The sequence below is a fragment of the Oncorhynchus gorbuscha genome, linkage group LG17, assembly GCF_021184085.1.
Source record: "Oncorhynchus gorbuscha isolate QuinsamMale2020 ecotype Even-year linkage group LG17, OgorEven_v1.0, whole genome shotgun sequence".
NCBI classification, from domain to species: domain Eukaryota; kingdom Metazoa; phylum Chordata; class Actinopteri; order Salmoniformes; family Salmonidae; genus Oncorhynchus; species Oncorhynchus gorbuscha.
The window spans coordinates 40,584,197-40,609,480 of NC_060189.1; the positions used below are offsets into that span (position 1 = coordinate 40,584,197).

The 25,284-nt window shown below is 43.9% G+C and overlaps 1 protein-coding gene across 16 annotated transcripts in view; it reads left to right on the forward strand.

Annotated features, from left to right (window-relative positions):
* The window catches only part of nrxn3a (neurexin 3a), a 488,613-nt gene that overhangs the window by 110,631 nt on the left and 352,698 nt on the right, over positions 1–25,284 (forward strand). For 8 of the 16 annotated variants that reach the window (XM_046308247.1, XM_046308250.1, XM_046308262.1 and 5 more), the window contains 3 exons: positions 13,969–14,270; positions 15,686–15,709; positions 17,039–17,200. In XM_046308247.1, the coding sequence (XP_046164203.1) occupies positions 13,969–14,270; positions 15,686–15,709; positions 17,039–17,200 (488 nt within the window). The remainder of the gene's footprint in view (positions 1–13,968; positions 14,271–15,685; positions 15,710–17,038; positions 17,201–25,284) is intronic. The other 8 variants (XM_046308249.1, XM_046308253.1, XM_046308263.1 and 5 more) reach the window with 1 other exon arrangement.

Below are 25,284 nucleotides of genomic sequence, written 5' to 3' on the forward strand. Positions count from 1 at the left end.
ATACAGGCCTATCGGTTAATGGCCTTAAAGACTATGAAATGTATGCCTATCGGTTAATGGCCTTAAAGACTATGAAATGTATGCCTATCGGTTAATGGCCTTAAAGACTATGAAATAGGATGAATCGAATTCAAACAACAAAGTGAATGTATTTGTTCTAACACACTGTAGTACCCAAATGTACACTGTAGAATGTGTGAATTGCATTTTGCATTCATTGCTCAGTCTAGACTGAAGAAATTATGTTTTTGAAAGTACGTGTTCAATGTCCTATTGTGTGGCTGTCTGACTCATCCTACCAGGGATTACTGTATATGGTATTGTTTAGTATGTGATTTCTCTATGTGCTATTATGTATGTATGTATGATCCCCCCCCGTGTGTCAGGAAGTTGTTGGAGTTTGGCCCCTTTAAATGTAAAATCCCGTTGCAGATTTATTTTTATTTTGGAACTTTTTTCCGTTTCTGTTTTAAAACAGATAAAAATACAAACTTGGTAAAGTCTGTCAAGCAGTTATGTTATGTCCCCGCACATTGACTAATAGAAAAATACTATTAGTTTAAGCACTGTCTATTGTTGCAACTTAGAGGCAGATCAGATCCCATTTGACCAATTTATGTAGAAATCCAGGTAATTCCAAAGGGTTCATACTTTTTCTTTTTGATCAATACAAGCATGCACTTGTACGGGTGTCATAGTCAATTACACAGCGTTGCTGTTCGTCATGTTATCAGGGATAGACTGTACTAAGCTCATCTCTCTGTACCCCGATGCATCTCTCTAAGGGTGATATTAAACGATGTTAAACGTGTCTGAAGTGGGTTATGATAGCTCTGGCAATAGCTATTCTCTTTGCTACCTACACACTCGATGGATGCAGTCAAAATGGCGACAGATAATTCCCCACACCCCTTTCAACAAGGACATGTGCTCCTTCCCTCCTCCTCCCCTCCACTCGTCGTTCTCTTCATCGTCCTTCTTTCCTCCCTCACTCCATTCCGCGGAACTGCTTGGTTCCGACAACGGGACGCTCCATTGGTCAAGCCCGGTAACAAATGAATATCCGTCTGAGCGCCTGAAATTACTGATGGTTATCTCTCTTTCGCCTCATTGGACAATTCCGCTATCATCCATCTTGGCTTGCTCTCATCCTTCTCCTAAAACCATTCTCTCCTCTCATCCTCTCTTCCCTCTATCTGCTAAAATGACAGTCATTATTTTCGCTGTGTCTGAGAAATGGATGAGAAGGAGGAGAGGCCCATCCCCCTCTTTTTGCTCTTCTTTGATGCTGTGTCTTGTTTCTTTTCTCTCGTTCTCTCTATTTTCGTGGCGATTATATGGCCTTTGCCTCTCCCCATTAGAGGAAATGACTGTAGAGCAGGGCGGCCCTCTCCTCTCACACAGACAGACATGTCACAATACCACCTCAGCTTGAGAGAGAGAGAGAGAGAGAGAGAGAGAGAGAGAGAGAGAGAGAGAGAGAGAGAGAGAGAGAGAGAGAGAGAGAGAGAGAGAGAGAGAGAGAGAGAGAGAGAGAGAGAGAGAGAGAGAGAGAGAGAGAGAGAGAGAGAGAGAGAGAGAGAGAGCTTCTGTAATATTTCCTGCAGTATTATGATTTTTTGGGGAGGGCAAATAATTAGTACATTAGGCTAAAATGCACAAAATTCTGTAGGCCTATGTATTGGCATAGATTGAAAATAGCGCATTTCTCTTGCTCTCTGAGTGCGAAAAATCTTTTATCAAATGCAAATGATTTGCTACTAGTCGGGCTAGATATGTCCTTCGCCTCAGTTTTGTAATTGGTATAATTGCAGTAACATCTAGCCATGATTGTTCCCACCTGAGCTCTGGTGAAAGGTGATCATGTTTTAATATGGAGCTCATTCTACCATGTAATCACTCCTTTGTGTGGGATATAATCTCCTCCCACAAGCAAAAGAAGCATCTGCACCCCAGAATACATGTTGTGTGTCATGTTCTGAGCTAGTTCATGTAAAATCATTTATATGTGGGCAATTTAACCTTTTTTTGTTTTTCTGGTATTCATTTATAAATGCTTTTTTGGGACATGCAGTGTGATTGTATTACTGTCAAATAAGACAATGAGCTGGGCCTCAAATAGAGAGGTGGGTATATAGAAGATACAACTAGCATTTGAATGATTAGTCCTTGCATATACAGAGGTTACAGTTCCCCAGCCCCATCCCTCAGCTTTTTACCAAAACAGGGGCAGAGAGAATACTTTGTTATTGTTTCTACTGCTGATTGCCACTTTAATCTAATTTGTTCAATATAATTATGACAGTTCAGTGCATTTAATGCTTCAGTTTTTGTACATTTCCCTTTTCAAATAAATCATAAATAAATTCCAAAAGGCATTAGTGTTTGCATTCAAGGTCAGGATTTTATATAAGGGTATTAGCATACAACATTAAATTCATTTGAAACAGCCATCGAGAGTGCAAATTATACCGTGACATTCGGGGGTCAATTTTCTTTCGACAGGACCTACAATGTGTGCATGCGCCTGCATGAATTGCTTTTATTGGCTTTAAGACATATCATTTAACATTTTAATGTGTCTTGCACACAACCAGTCATGATGTTTTCATCTGATTATCAAATAAATCACTTCAAAAAGTAGGCTAAGTAGGTCACCTGTGCACTTTCGTCTGCTTCAAAATAAATCCAGCACTGTGCACCTGTGCTGTTTGAATGGAAAGGGACGTCTATTACAAACACCATTTGTGTGATAACAGTAAGCCTACAAAGTGGAGTGTATTCATGAATGTCAAGGGAAGCTAGGCTTCCCTGAGAATGTTAACAATACGAAATGATTTTGTCATTTGTGTGTATCTGTGAGGTTACTATGAATTACACTGAATCATTTACAAGGCTTAATTTGTTACATTGAATCATTTAGTGTATGAGAAAAGAAATTATGGCAATCATCCGTTTTTATCACCACTAAGAAACTACTAGCCATTGGCTGCTAACAGCTGAGAACTGCTAGCTAACTGACAAGCACAAAAACAGTCAACAACTTCAAGAGTACAGACCCCTAGAAAATAATCTGAGCGCCCTCTATTGGTGAAAGTCAGAACTGCCAAAAATGCACAGTCAAAGAGGAGAATAATTATTCTGTCAGGAAAAGTAAAATAAACAAAAAATTGAGGCTTACTAAGACAAGAGAAACGTGAAACAGTGTGTAAATAATAACACATTAGTGCAGGAAAATAAGAAATGTATTCAAATGCTGGAATTAAACTATTAACTATGCAAATGAGCAAAAACTGTGTGCATTAAGGAAATGGACGCCTAGCTCAAATATAACCATGTCTCTAATAAGTGCCTGTTGTGTTCGGTGATTTAAGAAAATAAATGCCTGGCTATTCATTTCAGTTTTACGGTATTTCACTAGAGGAAGCATCCGTGCCAGGCAAACAACGCCCTTCTGTCGTGGTATCTGTAGTCCATGTATCTGATGCTATCTGGCCAAAAATAATATGACATGATATATTATTTCGGGCCAGACAGCATGCATCAGATACATGGACTACACAGACCGATGGGGCGCTGTTTCATTCGCTCAGATTCTTTCTCCAGTGAGATTGAGTCTTTCTGTCGGTGTGCGTCTTGGTCAAAACGATCTACATATTCAGAGGCGACCTATCTGGGGTGGCCGATCAGATTTCAGGGGTGGCCGTGTTCACCCTCTCTCTCTCTCTCTCTCTCTCTCTCTCTCTCTCTCTCTCTCTCTCTCTCTCTCTCTCTCTCTCTCTCTCTCTCTCTCTCTCTCTCTCTCTCTCTCTCTCTCTCTCTCTCTCTCTCTCTCTCTCTCTCTCTCTCTCTCTCTCTCTCTCTCTCTCTCTCTCTCTCTCTCTCTCTCTCTGTGCACCTCAGCCATAACGTTACCTGTAATTGAAAAGATGAGAGAATTCATGAAATATAGCTAATGCCAGAGATCAAAAAGAGCTATCAAATTCAAATTAGCTGGGTATGAAATTGCTTCCAGTGGATGGCGGGAGAGACGGCTTTAAACAGTCACCCGCAGCTTCCACAAAATGGAATAACAATTTTCAGAGGGCGGGATGGAGTGAGAGGGCCGTAAATGGATAATCCACATCCTCGTTGTTTCTTCGAGAGGCTGTACTCTTCCCCAGATTGTCATGTCTTCTTGTCTTTTTGCAACAAAGTGGCCCATACTGACGTAGTGGAGCTTAATGTGGATGGGAGAAAGAAAGACACCATTTTGAGTTTGAATGCCTCATAAGGCTTTTCCCGTATTACTTCTGCATGTTGTGGTAGCGTGGGCGAACGCCCTGATTTGATACACCACTGGTAGGGAGGGAGTCGAGAATTGGCATTACACATGATTATAGAGGGAAATATCTCAATCAGCTTCTCTCTTTCCTCTTTTTTTTCTAACCCTCTCCCCCGCCTCTCTCTCTCTCTCTCTCTCTCTCTCTCTCTCTCTCTCTCTCTCTCTCTCTCTCTCTCTCTCTCTCTCTCTCTCTCTCTCTCTCATTCCATCTTTCCCTCTGGTCCTCTCTATCCTGCATGTTACGTCATTTATTTTCAGCCATCTCTGAATAACACTTTTATTCTGATTAACAATACCGAGCTCGTATGAATCATTCAGCCATTTGCTAAGCAATCTGTTTCCACGTAAGGTGTCCTTGTCAGGTGAGGCAGAGAGTGTGTGTGTGAGAGAGAGAGGGAGAGAGAGAGAAGGTGGAGTGTTGTAGTGGGTCTGTTTTGTTGAATATGAAGGGACCTGCCTAGGCCCGGTCCTAGGCTTGTTGCTTGTTTCCTTCTCTGTGTGTCACTCTGTGTTGAATAAGGCTGACAGATGGTCAACCCTGGAATTCCTCGATGCTTTCGCCTGGTCTCAGGCCAGATCCACCCTGCTGATAACGCCTCCGACAAAATGTGTGGGGTGTGTGTTTCTGTGCAAGTGCATGTTTGTTGCATTTTGTGTGGTGTGGGTGGATTTTATAATACTACGTTTGTGTGCTCGCGCCAACATTATCTCACGATTCCCCACCACACTGTTTTGATACACAGGTCCTGCGTTTGTTATAAAAAAAATAAAAAATCCATTCACAACACACATACAGCTCCTGTGTCTTTTTATCTAACCTTTTCGAATTACGGTAATTCAACTGCACATCCGGCTCAAACGAAGACCCTGTGAATTTTTGTCCAGATTTTTGTTTCTGAATGAAATGAGCTATATGCTCCTGTTGAATTAAGCATGGCTCATTGTCAATGAAATATGCTCCTCTTAATGAACAATCTGGAGGTTTCCTGGAGAGAAAAGGCTTTTAGGATTAATCTATACAGGTGGAGAGGAAAGGAGAGAATAGGAGGCATTTTCGAGCTTCGTGTCCAAATCATCCCAAAGTATCAACAAAAGAAAATGCTTCTAACTCAATGAAGTTACTTATAGATGGTTTGGAGATGAAGCACCAACATCCTAATATATGGATAACATTGACTTGCATTGGATTGTGCCACAAAAGTCTGAATTTTAAACAGTGACCAGGTAAATAAAACCTAAGCAGGGAAACCATTCATTTTGTAATTTGGGTGAACTATCCCTTTAAAAATGTACTTACAGTTGAAGGAAACAACAACATTTTATTGAACCATTATTTTTCCAAAACCTTTCTTGGAATTCAAATTCGAAAGATATAAAGAGCAAAAGAACACACACACACACACACACACACACACACACACACACACACACACACACACACACACACACACACACACACACACACACACACACACACACACACACACACACACACACACACACACACACACACACACACACACACACACACACACAGTACTAGTCATCATCGGAGAGGTTCTTTTAAATTATTGTCTGATTTTACCGCCTTCAACATCCCTGAACCATCGTTATATATAAAATACTCATAGTGAACAGTAAAACTCTTTTAGAACCGGTGGGCTGTGGATGGAAAGAACACACACACACACACACACACACACACACACACACACACACACACACACACACACACACACACACACACACACACACACACACACACACACACACACACACACACACACACACACACACACACACACACACACACACACACACACACACACACACACACACACACACTCACGTCCGCAATGAGGCCTCTTATGGTCAGTGAAGTCTCTTGATGTGTTGTGTTATACAGTATGAGGGAGAACAGAGAGAAATTGTGTAACCTATACCTTCATGTGAGGGTGTGTGTGTGTGTGTGTCAATTATGCTAATGCAGGGAGAAATGATCCCCTGTGTTTTCTGCTATTCTCACAGGGAACCCCAGGTTAATTTCACACAAGCTGTCCACCTGGTATTACAGAGAGGCAAGGAAATGAAGGGAGGGAGGCTGTGAGTGAAGGAAAGAGATCACGGGAGAGTGAAAAGGTAGAGGAGAAGATTTTATTTATCCAGGTTAGTCTCATTGAGATACAATCTCTTTTTCACAAGAGACCTTGATGAACGAAGGGGAGGAAGGCAGGAAACAGGAAAATGTAGTGGAAAAGGGAGATGTGATGGGAGAAGGAGGTAAGGGGAATAGGGAGGGAAAGGTCGAGAGGCAGAGAAAGGTAGAAAACGCCGTGGAGGGAGAGCCAATGGTGCTTGCTAAAACGTGCAAAGGGGAGGAGCGAGTCACTGGAGCGGAACGAGAAATGCAGCAGGGCCCTAAGACTCAAGAATGTGCACAGAGAGAGGGAGTGAGAGCAGAGGGATAGACCGTAAGAAGAAGAGAGTGTCATTGGAGAGAGATGCTGATATAGGATATTACTCGCTGATGCTCCTCAGTACATTAAATCAGACCCTCTCCCTAGCCATGAGTTCACCAGCAACATAGAGGAAGATAGATATAGAACAGCACAAAGTGATGCTCTAAACTCTGATTTATAGCTACTGCTCTGACCAAAGAGCCTTAATCCCAGGAAATATTCAGCGAATTTGTCATAAATCATTTTGTGCCTAGATTATTTATGGGCAATGACTTATTCATCACAGATTCACTTTTTGAACTAAAACCATTACTACGGTGTCACTGAAGCCAGTCATTTCATTCATGTTTTATTTAAAACAATCCATATTATTAATTCATCAGGGCTATTGTAGTCATTTATCACAGTCTGTGGTGGGCTGTCATTTTAGTCAGTCAGTAGACCCTTCTAGACACACTCGCGAGGTTTTACGCGACTGTGCGTTTCTTTAATCCAGTGAGGCAGAAATCCCGTGTTTGAGGGTCAAGAGTCGACCTGTCTGGTTTGAGGCTACAGACAGACGGGTTTTTAGTTCCATCAGCTGTTTTAGACTTGGGAATCCACCCCAGAGAACTCCCAGACCAATCAACAAGTTCAATCAATTATGGTTGAAGTTAAAGCAAAGTTGAGTTGGAGCTGAGCCTCTTTTTCAAAATTCAACTTTTTTTCTAGGAGACATTTTTGAGAAGCCTTACCCAACCGGGTGGCGGTGCAGTTCTCACACCCTAAAACAGACAAGATATAGTGGAGCCATAACTTCTTTCTTCTGCCGTTCTTCTTCTCAGACACTTTTTCCGTATGACCCCTGCCAGGTCTCATCCATCCCCCTTGTTATATAGGAAAGGCTTATGGAGACTGTAAAAATCATTACTGCACCATAAAGCACCCTCCATTCCATACATATTACTTAAGATATTCTTGGCCTATTCCTTAATTCCATATTTCAGTACAATCGTTATAGCTATTAAAAACCCAGGGGACCTCTAGCCCGATCTCTATCTTGCTGGCTTTAGTCCGTCCTACCTGTGTAGCCTCCTGGTCTTGCGCCATCTTGGAATGTTAAATGGCCACCTAGCACACAAACTACACATGTGTTTGTGTCTACGGTGCCTTCGGAAAGTATTCAGACCCCTTGACTTTTTTCACATTTGTTCTAAAATTGATTCAATTGTTATTTTCCCTCAATCTACTCACATTACCCCATAATGACAAAGCAAAAACAGGTTTTTAGACATTTTTGATAATTTATTTAAAATATATCACATTTACATAAGTATTCCAGACCCTTTACTTAGAAGTTTGTTGAAGCACCTTTGGCATCGATTATAGCCTCAAGTCTTCATGGGTAGGACGCTACACACCTGTATTTGGGGAGTTTCTCCCATTCTTCTCTTCAGATCCTCTCAAGCTCTGTCAGGTTGGATAGGGAGTGTTGCTGCACAGCTATTTTCAGGTCTCTCCAGAGATGTTAGATTGGGTTCAAGTCCGGGCTGTGGCTGGGATACTCAAGGCCATTCAGAGTCTTGTCCTGAAGCCACTCCTGCATTGTCTTGACTGTGTGCTTAGTGTTGTTCTGTTGGAAGGTGAACTTTCACCCCAGTCTGAGGTCCTCAGCACTCTGGAGCAGGTTTTAACCAAGGATCTCTCTGTACTTTGCTCCGTTCATCTTTTCCTGGAACCTGACTCATCTCACAGTCCCTGTCACTGAAAACATCCCCACAGCATGATGCTGCCACCACCATGCTTCACCGTTAGGGATGGTGCCAGGTTTCCTCCAGACGTGTCGCTTGGCATTCAGGCCAAAGAGTTCAATCTTGGTTTCATCAGACCAGAGAATCTTGTTTCTCATGGTCTGATAGTCTAGGTGCTTTTTGGCAAACTCCAAGCGGGCTGTCGTGTGCCTTTTACTGAGGAGTGGCTTCCATCTGGCCACTCTACCACAAAGGCCTGATTGGTGGAGCGATGCAGTGATGGTTGTCCTTCTGAAAGGTTCTCCCATCTCCACAGAGTGACCATCGGGTTCTTGGTCACCTCCAAGACCAAGAAGTTTGGCTGGGCAACCAGCTCTATGAAGAGTCTTGGTGGTTCCAAACTTCTTCCATGTAAGAATGATAGAGGCCACTGTGTTGTTGGGGACCTTCAATGCTGCAGAAATGTTTTGGTACTCTTCCCCAGATCTGTGCCTCGACATAATCCTGTCTCGGAACTCTATGGACAATTCCTTTGACCTCATGGTTTGGTTTTTGACATGCAGTGTGAACTGTGTGGGCTTTTATAGACAGGTGTGTGCCTTTCCAGATCATGTCCAATCAATTCAATTTACCACAGGTGGACTCCAAACAAGTTGTAGAAACATCTCAAGGATGATCAATGGAAGCAGGATGCACCTGAGCTCAATTTCGAGTCTCATAGCAAAAGGTCTGAATACTTATGTAAATAAGGTATTTCTGTTTCTGTTTTTTTATTGTTTGAGTGCTTTCCGAAGGAACTGCATGTTGATTGGATATGAACTGAACTGTCTGTCTGTCTAACCCATGTCTGTCTGTCTGTCTGTCTGTCTGTCTGTCTGTCTGTCTGTCTGTCTGTCTGTCTGTCTGTCTGTCTGTCTGTCTGTCTGTCTGTCTGTCTGTCTGTCTGTCTGTCTGTCTGTCTGTCTAACCCATGTCTGTCTGTCTGTCTGTCTGTCTAACCCATGTCTGTCTGTCTGTCTGTCTGTCTGTCTGTCTGTCTGTCTGTCTGTCTGTCTGTCTGTCTGTCTGTCTGTCTGTCTGTCTGTCTGTCTGTCTGTCTGTCTGTCTGTCTGTCTGTCTGTCTAACCCATGTCTGTCTGTCTGTCTAACCCATGTCTGTCTGTCTAACCCATGTCTGTCTGTCTGTCTGTCTGTCTGTCTGTCTGTCTGTCTGTCTGTCTGTCTGTCTGTCTGTCTGTCTGTCTGTCTGTCTGTCTGTCTGTCTGTCTGTCTGTCTAACCCATGTCTGTCTGTCTGTCTGTCTGTCTGTCTGTCTGTCTGTCTGTCTGTCTGTCTGTCTGTCTGTCTGTCTGTCTGTCTGTCTGTCTGTCTGTCTGTCTGTCTGTCTAACCCATGTCTGTCTGTCTGTCTGTCTAACCCATGTCTGTCTGTCTAACCCATGTCTGTCTGTCTAACCCATGTCTGTCTGCCTGAATTTTAGCTCATGTCTGTCTGTCTGTCTAACCCATGTCTGTCTGTCTAACCCATGTCTGTCTGTCTGTCTGTCTGTCTGTCTGTCTGTCTGTCTGTCTGTCTGTCTGTCTGTCTGTCTGTCTGTCTGTCTGTCTGTCTGTCTGTCTGTCTGTCTGTCTGTCTGTCTGTCTGTCTGTCTGTCTGTCTGTCTAACCCATGTCTGTCTGTCTGTCTGTCTGTCTGTCTGTCTGTCTGTCTGTCTGTCTGTCTGTCTGTCTGTCTGTCTGTCTGTCTGTCTGTCTGTCTGTCTGTCTGTCTGTCTGTCTGTCTGTCTGTCTGTCTGTCTGTCTGTCTAACCCATGTCTGTCTGTCTGTCTGTCTAACCCATGTCTGTCTGTCTAACCCATGTCTGTCTGTCTAACCCATGTCTGTCTGCCTGAATTTTAGCTCCTATGGGCAAAGCTCTGTGGTCCCCCTGGCTTACCCATATGGCTTCACATTACCCATGCACACAAACAAAGCTTCTTTAGCCAGCAGTGGGCCATGGAGAGGTGGATGGGAGAGATGGAGGGAGGTGGTGGGGTGCCTGGGGGGGCGGTGTTTGAGTTAGAGAGAGGGTTCACTTCATTCCACTAAGCCTGGGGGAGAAGAAAGGAAACTCTGAAAGTTAAACTAAACTTTCTTTGAACTGAGCGGATATCATCTGAGCTGTGGTGGGTGTTTTCTATTACAGACTGACTAATATATCTTTGTCCTTCCTCTCTCATACAGCTAACATGAGATGATACGGCCTCTCGTTATGTATGCACTCTCGTTAAAACAAGTTTGTATTCGTTCCCCATTAATCTCCCTCTTCCAACCAAATCAAAGTGTGTTCCCTAGTCCGAATAAATTCTGCAATGTATTCCCTAAACTAGTATGTATCTCTACAGTACAGCACACCTCCCTCCCTCACATAACCCCAGACTGTCTCAACTCGCCTCCCTCCCTCACATAACCCCAGACTATGTTCCAACTCACCTCCCTCCCTCACATAACCCCAGACTATGTTCCAACACATCTCCCTCCCTCACATAACCCCAGACTATGTTCCAACTCACCTCCCTCCCTCACATAACCCCAGACTATGTTTCAACACATCTCCCTCCCTCACATAACCCCAGACTATGTTCCAACTCACCTCCCTCCCTCACATGTATGTATGTATGTATGTATGCCATTTAGCAGACGCTTTTATCCAAAGCGACTTACAGTCATGTGTGCATACATTCTACATATGGGTGGTCCCGGGGATCGAACCCACTACCCTGGCGTTACAAGCGCCATGCTCTACCAACTGAGCTACAGAAGGACCCAGACTATGTTCCAACTCACCTCCCTCCCTCACATAAGCCCAGACTATGTTCCAACACATCTCCCTCCCTCACATAACCCCAGACTGTGTTCCAACTCACCTCCCTCCCTCACATAACCCCAGACTATGTTCCAACTCAACTCCCTCACTTACATAATCCCAGACTGTCTCAACTCACCTCCCTCCCTCACATAAACCCAGACTATGTTCCAACTCGCCTCCCTCCCTCACATAAACCCAGACTATGTTCCAACTCGCCTCCCTCCCTCACATAACCCCAGACTATGTTCCAACTCACCTCCCTTCCTCACATAACCCCAGACTATGTTCCAACTCACCTCCCTCCCTCACATAACCCCAGACTATGTTCCAACTCGCCTCCCTCCGTCACATAAATCCAGACTATGTTCCAACTCAACTCCCTCACTTACATAACCCCAGACTGTCTCAACTCACCTCCCTCCCTCACATAATCCCATACTGTGTCTCACATAAACCCAGACTTTATCTCCCTCAGTGTATATTACCCAAGTCGGTATCCCTGTCTCCCCTGTCTTTCTGTCCCTTCCCTACCTCTCAGTGGTGGAGACAGCCTCTTAGCTCCGGGTGGTTCCCCCCTGCTCTGCACATTAAGTATTGAGCAGTATGGAGGTAATGGATGAGCTCTAACATCTGGTCTGGCCCAGTCTTTAGTTAAAACAATACCGGTGTTAATGAATCATTGATCACAGGAACCTATCAGGAGAGGCGTTAGGAGGTGCGGTGGTATCTGTGATGTCAGGTTGCCTGGCCGACCTGGAGATAAGATGGGCGGGGGGTTGTGGGTAGTGTTTGCTTGGCTAATCAGTTTGTGATTGGTTAAGTCAGGTGGACCATTGATATAATAGCTTTGAACCAACTTGTGCAAGTGTATGTTTCTACATTATTTGAATGCAAGTGACAACGTCCCTTTTTCTCCAGACTAGCGTGTTGCTGCACCCATCACAAGATACTGGATGTAGCCTCGAGGAGAGTACATTTAATAATGGATGTTGTTTATTGTTTGGTGCCAAATCGGTGTGCCAAAGTGCCATGTCTAACACAATGGTGTATTTACTCTGTGAATTAAGATAAGTACTGGAAGAGTTTGCTGCCGCGTAACAGCTGGAGGAATGCCACTGTAACTCATGATGTAGTGGTCTTCTCTTGTCAACATCCCTGCTTCAACATTCATAGAAGGTCATACGGTTAGAGCGTCCAATGTGTACATCAGACGTCTGGTAAATTCATTTATCAAATACTTTTGGAGACTCGAGTTGCATTTGTTTTTAGTTTGCCTAGTACACTAGAACCAGTGGACAGTCCTCAAACTTCAAGCTTAACCAAGCACGGTATATTTGAACCAGGTCTAATTAATACAGGAAAGTGTGCTTAAGGTAAATGTGAAGGTTCACTCTGGCTCAACCTGATAGTTAACCTATTGTGAGGTCAAAGGACGCTCTCCTGGACCTGCCCTAGCAGCTCTGGACCTGAGCTATGCCTTCATATTACCAGACCTCACACACAATGCATAGGTGAAAGTGCCATTTTCACTGTGGAATGGATTCCTTTGGAGGGAATGAGGCCTGAAGACGCTGTAGCCGCTGTATTCCGAGAATGAAAGACGGAAGCCATTTTGTGTCGACCGGGGCCTTATTGAGTATGCAGAGCACATGTTGTAGCCCAGAGCCGGAGACAGCAAGCACTGGCTGGCTCTGATAAATTCCGCCTGGCCTTGGCTAAACCCACACACTCCCCAGCTTCACTTCACTTAGCAGACAGAGAGCTAATTGAAGATGATCTCACAGATAAGTGCCCCTACTGCACTCTCCCCCCCCTTCTTCCCTTCTCTTCCCTCCTCCCCACCCTATTTCTTTCATTCTCGCTAGCCTTTCACTCTCTCTTTCTTTTCTTTTGTTTTATTCTTTCTCTCTCTGTCCTCTGTCTTTATCGCCGTGTTTCACTCCCTTCACTCTCTCCTGTCCCTGTCTCTCTTTCCTTTTGTCTCAATCTCTCTCTGTCCTCTGTCTTTCCCTCTCGCTTTCTTTTTTTTCTTTCTCTCAGCTGGCAGTGATGCCTTCTCTCCTCTGCTCTAGTCTCTCTCTCTCTCTTTCTCTCTCACACACACATTCTCACATTCTTCCTCTCTCTCTCTCACACTCTCTCTCTCTTGCTCGCTCTCACTCTCGCTCCTCTCGCTCCTTTTCTTTCTCCTACCTTTTATCGAATTTAAAGCATAACAGGCCTGCCATTTCATAAGAAATACCAATTCAAGTGGTGAGATTAGGCTTCTGATGATGTTTGACAATAGCTGTGCATGACACTCTCCAATTATATTTGATGGTCACACTGCCCTGAGACCCAGTCTATCCCATATCTCCTCAGTGTTATTGGTGTCTGTAATGGTCCTTTTTCATGTACCTCCCTAAGTGTGTGCTGGTGGTGCTTTTACTGTGTCTTGAGTACATCGTTAAATGTCCTAGGCATCTGGAGAGTCTTCGTTCAAATAAAATACTCTCGGTTCTCAGTTGTGCGTTCTATATTAGGTTCTAACCTCTCCTTTTTCTCTTTGGTTTCTCTTTATCATTGGGTTCTAAACACCTGTTCTCCGCTGTCTGTTCTCCATTGCAGCACGGGAGGAGAACGTGGCCACGTTCCGCGGCTCCGAGTACTTCTGTTACGACCTGTCCCAGAACCCCATCCAGAGCAGCAGCGACGAGATCACGCTCTCCTTCAAGACGTGGCAGCGCAACGGCCTGATCCTCCACACGGGGAAGTCGGCCGACTACGTCAACCTGGCCCTGAAGGACGGGGCGGTGAGCCTGGTCATCAACCTGGGATCAGGGGCCTTCGAGGCCATCGTGGAGCCCGTCAACGGGAAGTTCAACGACAACACCTGGCACGACGTCAAGGTCACGCGCAACCTGAGACAGGTAATAGTGGCTAGGGAGGGTGAGAGTGGACAGCACTGTGGTGCTGACACATAACGTGTGCAAACATGCAGATATATTCAGGACATTCAGGTCAACTGATACTATAGGATAGGTAGAAGACCCATATATTTTGTTCGTCTTAAATAGATTTGACAGTTCCCAATGAATTCTTATACATTCTCCTGTTCTTGTCGTTTTTTTGGTCCGTTTCATAAATGAGAAAGTTCACAATAATTTTTACAGTTGTTTTTAATTTAGTTTTTTTCAAGACTGTCTCTATTTTTTACCCTGTTGACTTACTATTTCCTAAAGACATGGTTTATTTCATGCCTACTTTGACCTACTTTCCCCTATTCATTTTCTCCATATGTTCTGAATTCCAAGAACACCAATTTCTGGTCTGATTTTCTTCGGTCCACCCCGACAATCCTCTCTCTCTCCTCTCTCCCTCCTTCACGTCTTATTGTGGGTGCTGGCAGGGAGAAACTTCAGCCAACCACGACGACTCCTGTTTACCCCAGACTGATCTCTGTTTAGCTGTAAAATCGCCCACAAACCTACAATACAAAATATTCTAATAGTCAAGGTCCTGTTCCCTTCCACATCCTCAGTGAGAGTTGATGGAGGGTGGGTTCTGGCTCTAGGCACGATAGACTAGGATTTCAACTATGTAAGGAATTGTAGTAATGGTTTTCCTACAGTTCTAATAATATATTACAAATTATATTTATATTTTTTGTAAAATACAATAATGCGAAATGTTGTCTCTGACATTTCATTGGAAACGTTTTCATATTGCTACTTTAGTAGTGTTTTTAATCTGATCTCTACTCAGTTTAGGAGAAAGCTCAAAGCTGAAATGGATGCTTTGTGAAGGTGCTGTATGAAGTCTAGCTAGTTACATTCCATACAGCTAATTACGCAATCTGGGAAGGGTGTTTCTTTTAAAGGAGCATTATCTCATGGGAAAGTCGAGCAGCTCTTTGGAATCTAAACCAGGTTGATATTCTATGTAAGTATGTATGTTATGTCATCACTTCATCAAGGTCAACTCAAGGTTCATCCCCCTACCTATGGAATACTCTGGATTTCAAATTGAGCTCTATGCCATAAAATATTTCCCTTTTTCTCTGTTACCCACTTTATCTCTCTATATATTTTTCTTAGTTATTTCTCTCTGTCTCTCTCTCAATCACCCTCTCACTCTTTTCCCGAGAACAAGCTTTTGTAGAAAATCAGAACTAACCACTCATGGAATGAATCATTGTCCTACTAACTGTTGCCTAACCAGCTATTGTACTAACAACACCTTAACTCTTCATCATTGTTTATTAATTTAATTATTTTTTTTATTTTTTTATTAACAACCCCTCTGTTCACTATTTAATTTCCTTTCTTCCCCCTTTTCCTCAAAGCAATCAGGCATTGGACACGCTATGGTAAACAAACTCCATTGTCTGGTAGATATCATTCCAATTTTCCTTTTTTTGGGGTTTGCCGTGTGCTCCTTCCTTCCTTCCCCTCTTCCTTTTTCTTTGACTCTTCATTCTAGACACCATTGTCAAAAAAATGTGGAAATGGGGTTGGTATTTCTTGGCTTTCTTTATATTGGATTCTCTCCCTCCATCGTTCATGATTTGATTCTATCGTTCATCTTTCTTTTTCTCACACTAGCTTCTCTCCTCTTCTGCTTTCCTTTCTACAACTTCTTCCTCTCTATTCCAAAGCCCTCCAAATCAAGTCTTTCTTTAGGGCTTACTGTTTGACTAAAACCTCCTTTGCATTCCCTATGTTTTGGCCGATGACTGTCGACCAAACTGCCAGAAGCTTTCCACAACTACAACTACAAAAAAAGAGGAAAGAAAACCCAAAAGTTCACCAATGGGAGCTCTGACAGTTGTTTCCAGTACACAGTGGCGCATGGCATGCCTAAACTTCTCGACCCTTCCCTTCGATCTCACACTATCCTCATCCCTTGCTTTCCCAATAACCTGCCTAACTAACACTTAACTCACCTGCCATTCACGCTGTCATTTGTGTGTGGTGAATGTTTATAGAAGTGGCGATTCTGATGCTACACCTCCCTTGATAACCCCCCCTATCATGGCTTTTGGTGTGGTCTGATTGTGTAGTGATTGGGCTTTGGCATGCTCCATCCAGCTGACTTAGAGGTTAGACCTTGCTTTGTGTTTAGCACCCCATTCACTCAACTCATCTTGTTATTAAGAAAATAACTAACTACAACATGGCAATGATACTCATGGCTTGTTCATATGTAGAATTAGCAGCACATCCATTTTTTTGCATGCTTGTCAATGTCTCCACTATCCAGATATCAACTCAAACTAAAACGAGCACAATCAATTTATCCTTGGTGTTGTTGGCATCCTACTAACCCTTCAAGTCTAACCAAATGCCAAATCCCCAAAGAAACCTCATTTACTAACTTGCATCAAAGTTAAAGAAAATATGTCAGTGGGAATATTTTCTTTATCTGCCCTGGTTGAGCGTAAGAGTTGACGTACATGACAGAAACACAGATGAATCCAATGACATGGTCCAGGTTGTGGGACTGGGCCACACACTTGAAGTCATTACACTAGCGAGCATTACTAAGACACAATATCGAGACAAAAACCTAGTCCCTGTTAGATTAACCTGAGCATAAACCTCTGCCTACACCCTGACCCCCGTACCCTCCTTTCTCCCCCAAAACCCAAGATGGTCATGAGTGGACTTTCTCCTTCCTGGTTCTTCCCGTTGTCTAGGTGACGATATCAGTTGACGGTATCCTGACGACCACGGGGTATACCCAGGAGGACTACACCATGCTGGGCTCAGATGACTTCTTCTACGTGGGTGGAAGCCCCAGCACCGCCGACCTGCCTGGGTCTCCTGTCAGCAACAACTTCATGGGCTGCCTCAAAGAGGTGAGACTGCTGCAATATGTACATTTACATTCAAGTGGAACTTACAGGGTTTTAACAACTTTGCAGATATGAAACAAATATCATTAGAAAAAATATCAAGTTCCCAATTTATGCTTCAAAACCAACTTTATAAGAGGTTTTAGAAATAGGTTTTATTTGAATCAAAATGTCATAACTTACATAAAGGCATTGTTGGCAGAATAGATGGATGCAGTTCAAAGCATGATTAATATACAGTGCATTCGGAAAGTATTCAGACCCCTTGATTTTTCCACATTTTGTTACGTTACAGCCTTATTCTAAAATGGATTAAATACAAAATTGTCCTTATCAATCTATACACAATACCCCATAATGACAAAGCAAAAACAGGTTTTTAGAAATGTTTCCAAATGTATTCAAATAAAAACAGAAATACCTTATTTACATAAGTGTTCAGACCCTTTGCTATGAGACTCGAAATTGAGCTCAGGTGCATCCTGTTTACATTGATCATCCTCGAGATGTTTTTACAGCTTGATTGGAGTTCAGCTGTGGTAAATTCAAATGATTGGACATGATTTGGAAAGGCACACACCTGTCTATATAAGGTCCCACAGTTGACAGAGCATGTCCGAGCAAAATCCAAGCCATGAGGTCGAAGGAATTGTCCGTAAGAAGGATTGTGTCGAGGCACAGATCTGGGTACCAAAATATTTCTGCAGCATTGAAGGTCCCCAAGAAAACAGAGGCCATCATTCTTATATGGAAGAAGTTTGGACCCACCTAGACTCGTTCTAGAGTTGGCCGCCCAGCTAAACTGAGCAATCGAGGGAGAAGGGCTTTGGTCAGGGAGTTGACCAATAACCTGGTGTTCACTCTGACAGGGCTCCAGAGTTGGTTAGCTAGCAAGAATTGTGAATTGCTACCGATGCTGAACTTGAATGACTGTTATCCACAGTTAGCCTATCGGTTAGTTGTCAACCGTGCATGACTTGGGCAGGAGCTCACTGGAGCTGAGTACCGACACCTCAAATGTTCTACTGCTTGAGCTCCTGCATCTCTATAGAATATTAGGTATTGTGGAGCTCCTGCACCTAAATATAAACAGTACCAGCACCAACAATGAGTACTGCCACCTATTTCAGTCCAAGTCAAGCACTGGTTGTCAATCAAATGTATTTGTCATCGATCAAATTGGCTGCCAGGAAGGCAAGTTCCAAAAACAGGCAAGCTGCAGAAGGATGAGCAGGCTACTGTTCCCCATTGTTTCAATGCAATTTTGAAGGCCAACTATCTTAAAAACTTTGAGGGTTTATCTAATTTTCTCTAGTTAGATTTGAGCTTATCTCGCTTTGGCTAGCATTATTTGTTGATCTTGTTGTTGATGTGCATAGGCAAATGAGGGGGAGAGAGCCTACCTTTTTATGGTTGTTTGATCAATAGGACTGTGAAATTTCTAAATGTAAGAGGAGAAATCCATTCAGGTGTATTTTGGGGCTTTTGGCGAATGCGTTCTAAAGATCTAAAGTTGTGCTGTTGCTACTGCCTGTAAACACACAGTCCAGTTCAAGGTGAATGATGGCAGGGCTCATGTGGCAAATGGCTTATTTAGGCCTACTGTTGCTCTGATTGGTTAGGGTGCACCGGTCTGCGTAAACTCTGGTCCTGGACAAGACAGATGTTTTATTTATTCAGAAATCCCAAACATTCAATGAATTTATGAAGAGTTGAAAATTACCATATCTAAGTGCTCGCTTGTCATAAAATGTAAAAAAAAAAGTCTTCCTGGGTGTGTATTTGAACGATTTTAATTTCATGTTGCTAAAACGCTGTCAGTTCCACTTTAACATTTGAGTCATTTAGCAGACACTCTTATCCAGAGTGACTTACAGTTAGTGCATTCCTCTTAAGATAGCTAGGTGAGACAACCACACATCACCACTGTCACATTTGCATTTTAGTCATTTAGTAGAAGCTCTTATCCAGAGCCACTTACAATCAGTGCAATATGTGAGTCTGTGCTTTACACCAGTGTTTCAAAAATGGCTGGTTAGGACCAAATGGTCCAGTGGGTTACTGTTCAAGCTTGGGTTGAACGTTTGGGAACCGCTATTAAAGTACTGTGGGTTCGCTAAAATGTGTTGAATGTCATAGGTTACTTGTAAAGAGAGTATCTTGCAATGTGTAGTATGCTCTCTGGATCCTATGAAATCAGGGCTAAATTCAATAAAGCCCATCTGGTTTTGAAGAAGGGAGAAATCAGAGCTTTCAGTATCTTCTGGGAGCCATCTGATCCAATTCACAGTGGTTATTCATTTTCACCCGACATCAAATTGTTGCAGGCACATTTAATTTTGTTTTTCAATTGTTGGTAAATTATTTGATTACGGCCGCGGACGTCAAGCAGTTGCCTGGATGCAGAGGCTCAGGTGAAGTGATGGGATGGGATTCGTTGACTATGCAGCTGGGTTTAAATCTAACAGGAGAGTAGGAAGCAAAGGGACAGTCTGAAAACGGGTCTGTTCCATTGGGTCTGTTCCTGCTCAGAGATGTTTTGATTAAGCCAATTTTTTTAACAGTGTCACAGTTTCCCTCTGAGCACACAAACACACACAGTTCCCTGGAGCTGGTGATGTCATCTTTTAGCGCTTGGCTGGAGACGGTTGCTGCAGTGTGGCAGTATGGTCCTGTATCTCTCTCTGGAGCTGTTCCCTACTGGTACACACACACACACACACACACACAAACATACATACACACAAAATATACACTTTCACCCCCTGCCCAAACACATGTTCCCACACCCCCTGCCACCTCCTCATCACCTCTCCATCAGAGCGTCATGTAGCCCAGGAGATCGGGGGAAATGTGTAGCAGCCATATAATCTCCCTTGCCCTACTTCCTGCTCTGTGCCATGCTGGGCAGGTCTGCCCATACTGACCCAATCATCACTGTATCACTGGGGCCACTAGCTCACCAACACCATGATGCACGCGTACATGTATGAACACGCGTGTACTTACACAAATGTTCACACACTTTCACTGGTCCTAGGGAAGTCATTGTTCCTTCAATGTTGATCAAAATGCATTTAGTCCCTATTCCTTTCATTCCATTTCCTCTCAATACATGGGTCAACGACACACACACACACACACACACACACACACACACACACACACACACACACACACACACACACACACACACACACACACACACACACACACACACACACACACACACACACACACACACACACACACACACACACACACACACACACACACACACACACACGCGCGCAAACATGGCGCGGAAGAGAATAGGGGACTTTTTATGGGCTCCTGCCCATAATGTTTCTACCATCGTTTCCTATGACTGAAAAGAGTGTCTGGACATCAGAACAGCTATCACTAACCTCAATTTGGACGAGAACTTCTACTTCAATGAGTCGGAGGCAAAATACATGCTGATTAGCCCAAATCTCCAACACTATAAAGTCCGGCGTGGGGAATACCTGAAGAGACAATGTCGAAGAGTGGATAAATTACCCCTACACTCCGTTCTATTGGCAAACGTGCAATCACTGGAGAATAAACCGGATGAGCTCCGTTCGAGACTATCCTGTCAACGTGATCTGAAGAACTGTAATACCCTATGTTTCTGAGTCGTGGATGAACAAGGATTTGGTAAATATACAGTGCCTTCGCAAAATATTCAGATCCCTTGACTTTTTCCACCTTTTGTTACGTTACAGCCTTATTCTAAAATGGAATAAAAAAATTAATAATCCTCAGCAATCTACAATGACGTTGAGAAATCTTTGCACATTTATTAAAAATAAAAAGATAAATTGCTTATTTACATAAGTATTCAGACCCTTTGCTATGAGACTCGAAATTGGGCTCCGGTGTTTCAATTTATCATCCTTGAGCTCTTGATAGGCACACACCTGTCTATATAAGGTCCCACAGTTGACAGAGCAAAAACCCAAGCCATGAGGTCGAAGGAATTGTCCGTAGAGCTCCGAGATGACAGCATTATGCTGAGGGTTGAAAGTCCCCAACAACACAGTGGCCTCCATCATTATTAAATGTAAGAAGTTTGGAAGGACAACCATCACTGCAGCACTCCATCAATCAGACCTTAATGTTAGAGTGGCCAGACAGAAGCCTCTCCTCAGAAAAAGTCACATGACAGGTTCGAGGTTCTGCTCGCCTGAGTTAGAATAACTCATGATAAACTGTAAACCATAGTGTTTACCATCTATATTTTTTGTAGGTGTCTATTTACCACCAAAAATTATGCTGGCACTAAGACCGCACTCAAGGAGCTGTATAAGTAAACTAGAAAATACTCACCCAGAGGTGGCGCTCCTACTGGCCGGTGACTTTAATGCAGGAAAAATGAAAACCGTTGTACCTAATTTCTACCTGCATGTCACCTGTGCAACTTGAGGTGAAAAGTCCTCTTTTTAGACCTGCACAAGGCTGGGATGGGCTACAGGACAATAGGCAAGCAGCTTGGTGAGAAGGCAACAACTGTTGGCGCAATTATTAGAAGGTTCAAGATGACGGTCAATCACCCTCGGTCTGGGGCTCCATGCAAGATCCCACCTCGTGGGGCATCAATGATCAAGAGGAAGGTGAGGGATCAGCCCAGAACTACATGGCAGGACGTGGTCAATGACCTGAAGAGAGCAGGGACCACAGTCTCAAAGAAAACCATTAGTAACACACTACGACGTCATGGATTAAAATCCTGCAGCGCACGCAAGGTCCCCCTGCTCAAGCCAGTGCATGTCTGAAGTTTGCCAATGACCAACTGGATGATCCAGAGGAGGAATGGGAGAAGGTCATGTGGTCTGATGAGACAAAATTAGAGCTTTTTGGTCTAAACTCAACTTGCCGTGTTTGGAGAGAACACCATTCCAACCGTGAAGCATGGAGGTGGAAACATCATTCTTTGGGGATGCTTTTCTGCAAAGGGGACAGGACGACTGCACTGTATTGAGGGAAGGATGGATGGGGCCATGTATCGCAAGATCTTGGCCAACAACCTCCTTCCCTCAGTAAGAGCGTTGAAGATGGGGTCGTGGCTTGGTCTTCCAGCATGACAAAGACCCGAAACACACAGCCAGGGCAACTAAGGAGTGGCTCCGTAAGAAGCATCTCAAGGTCCTGGAGTGGCCAAGCCAGTCTCCAGACCTGAACCCAATAGAACATCTTTGGAGGGAGCTGAAAGTCCGTATTGCCCAGCGACAGCCCCGAAACCTGAAGGATATGGAGAAGGTCTGTATGGAGGAGTGGGCCAAAATCCCTGCTGCAGTGTGTGCAAACCTGGTCAAGAACTACAGGAAACGTATGATCTCTGTAATTGCAAACAAAAGTTTTTCTACCAAATATTAAATTCTTCTTTTCTGATGTATCAAATACTTATGTCATGCAATAAAATGCAAATGAATGACTTAAAAATCATACATCATACATGTGATTTTCTGGATTTTTGTTTTAGATTCCGTCTCTCACAGTTGAAGTGTACCTATGATAAAATTACAGACCTCTACATGCTTTGTAAGTAGGAAAACCTGCAAAATCGGCAGTGTATCAAATACTTGTTCTCCCCACTGTATATATCCTAACCAGAAGCCATGAGTTACAGGCAACATACGCACTGAGCTGAAGGCTTGAGTTGCCTTCCAACGAACCATCAAAAAGGCAGAGCATCGTGGTCTAAGGCACTGCATCGCAGTGCTAGCTGTGCCACCAGAGACTCTGGGTTCAAGCCCAGGCTCTGTCGCAGCCAGCCGCGACAGGGAGGTCCATGGGGCAACGCACAATTGGCCTAGCGTCGTCTGGGTTAGGGAGGGTTTGGCCGGTAGGGATACCCATGTCTCATCGCGCACTAGCGACTCCTGTGGCGGGCCGGGCGTAGTGCACAGGTCACAGGTGCTAACCAGGTCACCAGGTGCACACTGTTTCCTCCGACACTTGGTTGGAGACTTGGTTGGGTTGTGTTTCGGAGGATGCATGGCTTTCGACCTTCGTATCTCCCGAGCCCGTACGGGAGTTGTAGTGATGAGACAAGATTGTAACTACTAACATTAGGATACCACGAAATTGGGGAGAAAGGGGGGGGTGAAATAAAATATGAAAGGCAAAGCATCAACACAGGACCAAGATCGAGTCCTACTGCACCAGCTCTGACGCTCGTTGTATGTGGCAGGGCTTGCAAACTATTACGGACTACAAAGGCAAACCCAGCTGCGAGCTGTCCAGTGATGTGAGCCTATCAGATAAGCTAAATACCTTCTATGCTCACTTTGAGGCCAGCAACACTGAACCATGCATGTGAGCACAAGCTGTTCCGGAAGACTGCATGAACACACTCCCCGTAGTCGATGTGAATAAGACCTTGAAACATGTTAACATTCACAAGCCCGCAGGGCCAGGCGGACTACCAGGACACATGCTCAGAGCATGTGCTGACCAGCTGGCAAGTGTCTACACTGACATTCACTCTCCCTGACCGTCTGTAATACCTGTTTCAAGCAGACCACCATTGTCCTTGTGCCCATGAACGCCAAGGTAACCCTGCCTAAATTACTATCGCCCCGTAGCACTCACATGAAAGGCTTTGAAAGGCTGGTTGAATGGCTCACATCAACACCATCATCCCAGACACCCCGGATCCACTCCAATTTGCAATTTGCATCATCCACAGATGACACAATTTCTATGGCACTCCACACCGCCCTTTCCTATCTAAACAAAAGGAACACCTACGTGAGAATGCTGTACATTGACTACAGCTCACCATTCAATGCCATGGTGCCCTCCAAGCTCATCACTAAGGTGAGGACCCTGGGATTAAATACCTTCTTCTGCAACTGGATCCTGGACTTCCTGTAGGCAGCAACACATCAGCCACGCTGACCCTCAACATGGGGACCTCTCAGGATTGTGTGCTTAGTCCCCTCCTGTATTCCCTGTTCACCTACGACTATGTGGCCGTGCACGACTCCAACACCATCAGTAAGTTTGCCGGCGACACAACAGTGGTAGGCCTGATCACCGACGATAATGAGACAGCCTACAAGGAGGAGGTCAGAGACCTAGCAGTGTGGTGCCAGGACAACCACCTCAACATCAACAATACAAAGGAGCTGATTGTGGACTACAGGAAACAGAGGGCCGAGCACTTCCCCATCCACACCGACGGGGCTGAAGTGAAGCAGGTCGAGAGCTTCAAGTTCCTTGGTGTCCACAGTACTAAGGAACTATCATGGTCCACACACACTAAGACAGTCGTGAAGAGGGTATGACAATTCCTTTTCACCCTCAGGAGGCTGAAAAGATTGGTCATGGGCCCTCAGATCCTCAAAAGGTTCTACAGCAGCACCATTGAGAGCATCTTGACTGGCTGCATCACCACTTGGTATGGCAACTGCTTGGCATCCGATCGCAAGGCGCTATAGAGGGTAGTGCGTCAGAGGAAGGCCCTAAAAATTCTCTTCTCGCTTCTACCGCACAGGAAGTGGTACCAATGCACCAAGTCTTGGACCAACAAGATCCTGAACAGCTTCTACCCCCAAGCCATAACACTACTAAATAGTTAGTCCGGGTATCTATTGGTTAACTATGTAACTATCTGGTAGGCCGTCATTGTAAATAAGAATTTGTTCTTAACCTTAAATAAGGGGTAACCTTAAAAGGCAACACTGTCATCTCAGATTTTCAAAAAATGCTTTTCAACCATAGCTACACAAGCATTTGTGTAAAAGTATTGATAGCTAGCATAGCATTAAGCCTAGCATTCAGCAGGCAACATTTTCACAAAAACAAGAAAAGCATTCAAATAAAATAATTTACCTTTGAAGAACTTCGGATGTTTTCAATGAGGAGACTCTCAGTTAGATAGCAAATGTTCAGTTTTTCCAAAAATATTATTTGTGTAGGAGAAATTGCTCCGTTTTGTTCATCACCTTTGGCTAAGACAAAACCCCGAAAATTCAGTCATTACAACGCAAACTTTTTTCCAAATTAACTCCATAATATCGACAGAAACATGACAAACGTTGTTTAGAATCAATCCTCAA